The sequence below is a fragment of the Oryza brachyantha genome, chromosome 1, assembly GCF_000231095.2.
Source record: "Oryza brachyantha chromosome 1, ObraRS2, whole genome shotgun sequence".
NCBI lineage: Eukaryota > Viridiplantae > Streptophyta > Magnoliopsida > Poales > Poaceae > Oryza > Oryza brachyantha.
In genome coordinates this window covers 8,497,483-8,505,476 of record NC_023163.2, presented here as the reverse complement: position 1 = coordinate 8,505,476, position 7,994 = coordinate 8,497,483, and the positions used below count along the sequence as shown (strand labels likewise).

General features: G+C 39.5%; 2 protein-coding genes across 2 annotated transcripts; one reads left to right on the top strand and one right to left on the bottom strand.

Moving 5' to 3' along the window:
* Positions 1–3,179: 3,179 nt before the first annotated feature.
* LOC102699996 (Werner Syndrome-like exonuclease) lies at positions 3,180–3,755 on the top strand. Its single transcript, XM_006644039.1, has one exon. The coding sequence runs from the start codon at positions 3,180–3,182 to the stop codon at positions 3,753–3,755; it is 576 nt and encodes a 191-aa protein (XP_006644102.1).
* Positions 3,756–5,562: 1,807 nt separating this feature from the next.
* Positions 5,563–6,165, bottom strand: LOC102717393 (Werner syndrome ATP-dependent helicase-like). The gene has a single exon (XM_006645732.2). It carries the CDS (start codon positions 6,163–6,165, stop codon positions 5,563–5,565), a length of 603 nt encoding a protein of 200 aa, XP_006645795.2.
* Positions 6,166–7,994: the final 1,829 nt, after the last annotated feature.

Genomic DNA, 7,994 nt, shown 5'->3' with positions numbered 1-7,994 from the left:
CATTTTATTTGTGAAAATAACATACTCCATGTAAGTTCGTAAGCTGAGAATACCACTAACTAAAATGAACATCATCAAGCATTTCAAATTAATGGCAAGGATGTGAGATGATTTTAACCAAGTAAAAGGTATATGGAGTGGTTTAGTTCAAGCAAGGTAAGGGAAATGACTCCATATTGATTATTCTGGGGGGTGTACGTCAGATGTAAGTCATATATAATGGAAGTTACCAAAAACCACAGAAAGATCTTGAAAGTATAGACATACCTTTTGTCTGTTCTATAAATTCATATTAGCATTTATTTTTTTTCCATGCTACACACCATATTACAGCAAAAAATAAAAGAAAATCGTGCAACAAATAAATTAGGGAGATTGGTGCAATCGAAGAATTTTTCTTTTTGGCCTATACAGACTCACAAGACACAATTTAGTTCACCTGGGAGTTTCATCGAACACCTAGACAGCACAAATTTGTTCATGACATTGCCTGAAGAGTTTGAGGAAGAAGGCAAGTCAAACAGATCATCGGTGGCAAGAATAGAAATGCGCACTAGGGTAGTCAGAACATGAATCACGTTGATTAGCAGAGGACAATTTCTTGCAAGCCTACAACGCAGAGGTGATCACTGGCGGGGAAGAAGTAGAGGGCAATGGCGGATTAGAGCGGTGGAGGTTAGCGGCAGGCTGTGGCATGGAGGCAACCGGTGGCGGGGCAGCTGTGATGCGCTGTGGTGTGGAGGCGACCGGCGGTGGGGGAAGAAGTGGAGGACGATGGCGGAGTCGACTGGTGGGCTACGGTGAAGGCCCTGAAGGCGGTGTGGTGGGCGAGAGAGTGGTGGGGGGAGGAGGGCAACTGATGAGAAGGAGGTGTTAGCGGACGGTGGTTACGTCGTGGAGTGGTTTACGGATGTGTCCCGTGTAGGATTAATTAGGATTGCAAGAGAGTAATTTTTTGGAGCACTGTAGGCTATTGGAGGGACACATCCGACGGTTAATTATTGATTAAAAGAAACTTGTATATAATTTTTTGGGTGGTCATAGAAAAATTATAACTTCTCCTTTTTAGTACAGATATAGTACACGACTTAAACCACGTACGTGCATTGTATTTAGTATTATATGGATCAGGTTAGAGAGATGAAGGATGGAAGAATAAAGTTGTGTAGGATTCAAATATACTCCATATATATTCTAAAATATAAGCATTTCTAGGATTCAAATTTTATACCGTAATATAATGATTTATGTACTTATTTCTATTATTTCAATCATTCCAATGATTTTAGAATTAATCATGCATGTGCTTATAGAGATAATCTAATCAGTTCAAAATTCAAAAAATAACTACTGAAGTGATTAGGAGATAATCTTTTAACATTTTCATAGTCTATGTTAAACAAACTAGAAATGTTTATATTTTGAAACAGATGTAGTACAAAGTCTGTACATATAAAATTTGTATCATTGATTCAGAATAAGATTCAAATGCCTATTCAAAATCAAAGTTTCTTATGTCAAACGTATACATATCTTAAGTTTTATACGTATAAATTATCTACGTAACGGATAGTTTCTTATAATAGTTAGTCATATGTGGGTCAAGCGAAAAGAGTAGTATCTAGTACCAATTTTTTTTATGACATGGAGGATATAGAAATTATGAATAATGTCTTGTATTAGTATTGCTCTTAGAGCAGGTGCAAACGAGTGTCATAAGCAGGTTATAAGAGTTATTACCATGTAATATTCAGGCGCCCCATCTTTTTTGCTTCTGCTTATACTTATAAGCTAAAATTTAAACTTTTAACTTTAAATTTGGAGTTGACTTTGGAGTTTATTTTACCAAAATTTATTTTTTGTGTCTTTTAAATCACTAAGAATACATATGTAAAATTTTTATTTACCAATTATTTTTTGTTTGTAAATATATTGTTTGACCTTTTCCAAAGCAAAAAATCACCCCCATGAATCATCAGAGGAGAGAGAGAGAGGAAAGGAGTGAAGAGAATCGTGTTCTAGGTTTACAGGCAACTGCAGCATATGCAGGTTTCTATGAGCTTCATGACAGAATGTCCGAGTAATTGATGTTTTAACATGTATCTGTAATTAACAAGTATACGAGTGAGCTATTAGATTGATTATAGGTGTTGTGCAATGTAAAACTAGTAATTGGTTACACTCCACCATTGATCTTGCTCTTATGCTTTACTCTAGCGGATCCTTTAGGTTTGAAGTAATTTTAACATATATAGGAATAGAAAAGGTGAAAAAAACAGAATGCATGCACACACCCTAACCATAGGCATTTTTCTAAGAAGTTAAAGTGGATGTAAAATTAATTTGTTTTCTCTCTACAACTTAAAAGAAAAGTCTTCTCTAATTTTACTATGTATTACTCTTACAAACCGAATGATTTAACTCCTTCGTATTTTCTCCTAAACAAATGAGTCCCTAAGAGCAAGTTCGATAGTATAGCCAACTACTAGCTCTAATTCATCTATCGCCAATCTAATAGCCAATTCATACAATAGTTACTTACAAAACATTGATACATGATCTCACATGTCATATACACACTGTGTCTTGGAGTACGTGCTGCAACTAGCTATAAATTAGTAGCCTTTGTCTGTTCTCTCTCCCCTCTTATTTCTTTAAAATATGCTTATAGCTGACTTATAGTTTGCTATTGTACCTGCTCTAATGACAGACTGAGTACAACCATTTTCCTAAGCCTGTAATTGTCTATAGGGCTAGGCATGCATCTTTGGCCTTTTCAAGTATAAAGTGAAACACCATATTTGCAAACGAAACATAATTTATAAATAAAATTTTTATATATATATATGTTCTTAGTGATCTAAAAGTCAAAAGCTGAAAATAAGCTATAATGAAAAAAAAACCCTAAAATAAACTCTAAATTTAAATTTAAAAATTCAAATTTTGGACTATAATCATAAACATAAATGAAAAGATAATTGTAGACTGCTAGAGTAATATCGATGATCCTTCACTTGGGAACTCAAAGGATGACCGTGACTAGACGTTCCATTTTCCCAAGTGCAGCGCCATTACTAGCCATCGAGCGGATCAGCTCATTTTACAATACAAATACGAGGCATATATATATACCCACAACGATCAGCTCCACCACGGCAGTGTCACTCGATCGCGCGAAGATGACGACGACGCGCCATCTGGTCCGCTTCGGCTCCGCCACGATCGACACGACGGTCACCAGCGACGTCGCGGCCGCCGGCGGCGGCGGCGCAGGCCTCGTCGTCAGCCTCGACTGCGAGTGGAAGCCCAACTACGTGTCGTGGAGGACCTCCAGGGTGGCCATCCTCCAGCTCTGCGCCGGCCCGCGCTGCCTCGTCCTGCAGCTGTTCTACGCCAACCGCGTCCCGCCGGACGTCAGGGACCTCCTCGGCGGCCCGTCCGTGCGGCTCGTCGGCGTCGGCATCGGCGAGGACGCGGCGAAGCTGGAGGCCGACTACGGCGTGGCCTGCGCGGCGCCCGTGGACCTGGAGGACATCTGCAACCGCCGCCTCGGCCTCCTCGTCGGGAACGGTGGCGGGAGGAGGCTGGGGCTGAAGGGGTACGCGAGGGAGGTGCTGGGGCTGGCCATGGAGAAGCCGAGGCGCGTCACCATGAGCAACTGGGAGAAGCGGGAGCTGGACGCGGCGCAGATCGAGTACGCCTGCATCGACGCCTACGTCTCCTACAAGCTCGGCGAGAGGCTCCTTGCCGACTGAGAGGGAACCTAACTATGCATGCATGCGTCGTCGTGTGTTTCTTCGAGTGCCATTTGAGCTTAATTTTGCCTTGCTGCTCTTGTCAGTCAGTGCAGAGTTCACTTCTGCTATGTTATCTCTTATGTATCGTTCTAATTGAGATGCTATTGTATTTTGCTGTTTTATCGATCAACTCTGGGGAAGATGTTAGAGCATATGTATTCCCTACTAGGGAAACAGTTTTTAGCACACGGGTGTATGTACACCCATGTGCTTGTATGTTCTCTAAATAGTAATAAAAAAATATGAAAAAAATTGATAAGATATATTAATATGAGTTATATCACTTCACAAACATGCAAGTTTAAATTCAACTTTTACAAGTTGTAACAAAAAAAACAAATAAAATTAAAACTAACTATATGCATATTCATAATTATTTTTGTTATTTTTGCTATACCTTGTAGAAGATAAATTTAAACTTACATGTTGGTGGAGTGATATAACTCATTAAATTATCTTGTTAAATTTTTCCATATTTTTTATGGCTATTTAGATAGCATGCAAGGAACGGGTGTATATACAACCGTGTGCTAAAAAACTATTTCCTTCCCTACAAATCCTCCATTCCAAAGGAGTCCCCATTGTACTTATACCCTGATGAATGCTGTATTGCTGTTCTTTTACCTTCAAAAAAACTTTAATTAATTTAAGGGCAAAGGGTTATACTCCATTTGGCCCAAAATACAACCTCTTTTAGAGTTCATAATTTGTATTAGAATACATCATCTATTCTCATATCTTTTATTCATATCCATGAAAACTCTAGAAATCCTTATTTTAGGACAAAGGGTGTACTTCTACTTTATTAATCACAAAATATAACATGTGCTTTATTCCTCTCATCATAAATATATTGGGGTAAAATTCATTAGTAAAAATTGAAGATGGATTTAACTTTTTAAGAAGTTAGTATAAGGGTTCCTTTGGAATACACGACTTTCACAATTACGCAGGAATTAATTCAATTCTCTGTAAATTCCTTTAAGACTCCTTCAAACATTCTAATTAAAGGACGCCGGACGCCTCAATGCACATGGCTTTGTTTCTAATTAGGGACTATCTCCGTCCGTCCCATATTAAGATCATTTTTTAGTTTTTAGATACAATGCAATTAATAATTTTATTGTTACTAGATAGTAAAGCGTGACTATTTTTTTTAAGTTTTTTAATAATTTATTTAGAAAAGACAAATAATTAGACATTACGGCACAGAAATCAAAAAATGAAGTTATTATGGGACATAGAACATTTGAATTCTGACACAAGTTAACGTTTATTCTGACATTTGAATTCTGACACAAGTACTTCTAAGACAATTACGCAGGAATTGAATTCTGACATTTGAATTTTAACATTCAACCACAAAATTTAAGTTCAGTTTAACATTTATTTTAATTATAATTTATTTTTTGAGCATTTACTTGTATATCTAAGAACACATATAAAAGTTTCATTTAAAAATTACTTTTGGCAAAGATGTCATTTCGCGTTTTATTTCCTTTAAAATGCGGAACAACGAACGTGCAAAATGCTCAAGAAGAAAAAGAAATGTAGCCAAAAATGATAGGACGGATTAATAATATATATAGTTCGATTAATATTAATTAAGATAGACCGCAGTTTCACACATGATACACACTACATGCGTAGCTTGCTAGATAGCAGATCAGATAACCATTTCAACAGCACGACGGCGTCGACGGCAATACTTATTAGAGCGCAAGGCCAAGCAAACACAAGCATGTCAATGGCGACCATCGCCCAGCTAGTTGGTGATCAGGACCCTCTCGCCCAGCTTGTAGGAGACGTAGGCGTCGATGCAGGCGTGGCGGACCTGCGCCGCGTCCAGCTCCGGCTTCTCCCAGTCGCTCCTGGTCACGTCCATGGGCTTCTCCATGGTCAGCCCCAGCAGCTCCCTCACGTAGCCCTTGAGCCCCAGCCTCCTCGTCGTCCCGAGGCGGCGGTTGCAGATGTCCTCCAGGTCCACCGGCGCCGCGCACGACATGCCGTACCCGTCGGCCAGCTTGGCGACGTCCTCGCCGACGCCGATGCCGACGAAGCGGACGGACGGGTTGGCGAGGAGGCCCCTGACGAGGGGCGGGACGCGGCCGCCGACGTGGAGGAGCTGCAGGACGAGGCAGCTGTCGCCGGCGCAGAGCTGGAGGACGGCCACCCTGGGGGCCACGGGCGGCCAGAGGTGGTCGCAGGGCTTCCACTCGCAGTCGAGGCCGAGGAGGAGGCCACCACCCCCGCCCCCGCCCGCTGCGCGGACGCGGCGCACCCACTCGTCGGCGGCCGCGGCGTCGCTGGTGACCGTCGTGTCGATCGCCGCGGAGCCGAAGACGACGCTGTAGCGCGCCGTCGGCATCGTCGGTTGGCTGTGGATCGAGCAGCTGAGTGATGCGGATCGAAGTGATGCTGTGCTCAGTGGTGGTGCTGCTAGTATGGCATTTGCCATTAGATTGCATTATGGAAGGGAGAAGTGGGAACGACGGCGCCGCGCGACGAAGCATCATCCATTCATCCCCCGAAGAGTTGTGTTTTAACTACGCATGCTGCATGGCATGGGGAAGTTAATTTGTGCGCTTAAATTTGACCAAAAATAATTAATTTGATCATGATGAGTTCACAGTTGGGCACCGCAGACTCGTTGAGCGACAAAGAATTAATGGATTGAAAATGAGGTGTGTGACCAAGTGCTTCCTCATCCACCACTGGCCGCCCACAATTACAACTAATTTAGAGTAAAATTTAGAGGTACATCATATACATATATAATTTCCTATGTGGGTTTGAATCAATTTTATATAATAGTTTCTATAGTTTTTAGTATAAGTATGTCAAAAAATGCTTATGAAAATGAATATAATAATTTATATATATCAGTGTAGGGAAGATCTAATCAATAATGATTGATAGTCTTTTTTTGTTTGAGATCATTAGTCTAGCAATATCAAGATTCCAAATTGCTAAAACATGAATAGAAAATAGATAGAAGGATGGAGGGAGAAACAAGCTGCATATATAGCGCGAATTACACTATATTTAATTGAGTGAATAAAAGACAAATGATTGAATATTTTATGAGAAATGCTAAACAACGGAATGTCGTTCCAAATTTGCAGGGGCTACTGCCGTCTTTACACAGCGCCAGCATCACCACTTGCAGATTGCAACACTGCACAGTGACGAAGCTGCATGTATCGGAAAATTTTTTAACTAAAGTTTATGAATTTTCACCATATATTCATTCATCCGATCCAAATTCAGATATCCGTGGCACCCCTTCTATTCCGCTCTAGCTTCGCCCTTAACACTACAGGTGTTCTACTTGTACATATGTCATAGCACTGTTTTCTAATACGAAAATGCTAAAAATTCAGTACACCACGCATGTTGTTGGATACACGACATTTTTCTAGTTTTAGCAACCGTTCAATCTGTTATCTAGATTGGACTTGTTTTTACTCTTTTATCATTTTTTCAATTTTTCTTTGTTATTAGAATTAAAATATTTTAAGGTCTCATTTATATTTTAGACTATCATACTAGTACCAACGAGTATTACCAGGATCATACTGGTATCAGTCGTTACCGATAGGGTATCAACTGATATCGTTGTAGTATTAACCGGTATCATGCGAGTATCAGTTGATTCCAGTGCAATATAGATTTAATGCCAATGATGTATTATATTTGATGTCTTGTAGAAATCATTCTATTCCAAAACGGGATACCATACGGTAGCACTCCCCATATTTTATAGGAGCAATTGTAAAACTGATCCTACTTTCAAGCCAAACTATGGAATTGATCATCTTTTTTCAACTTTGCAGATTTGATCATCTTTTTCAAAAATGAAGCAGCTGAGTGATCCTATTCCGTGAAGGGCATTTAACAGTGTTAAATGACGGATAAGTTGACCGATTTGCCCTTGCTCTTTTGACCCTATGTATATAAACTTTTAGAAAATATATGTAAAGATTGAAATATATGTTGTGGTATTTGGTATTTATTTAATAGATTTGAGGCTGGTTTGATATATATAATTTTAAATTCAATAAATTTGAACATAAATTAATATAATTCGAAATTTGGTATTTATTTGACACATTTTAGGTTAGTTTGACATATATAATTTTAATTTTGATAAATTTAACTTAAATAATAGTTAAATTCGAAATTTGGTATTTATTT

Excerpts from the sequence above, each read along its gene's own strand:
- LOC102699996 (XM_006644039.1), top strand. The coding sequence starts at position 3,180 with ATGACGACGACGCGCCATCTGGTCCGCTTCGGCTCCGCCACGATCGAC.
- LOC102717393 (XM_006645732.2), bottom strand. The coding sequence starts at position 6,165 with ATGCCGACGGCGCGCTACAGCGTCGTCTTCGGCTCCGCGGCGATCGAC.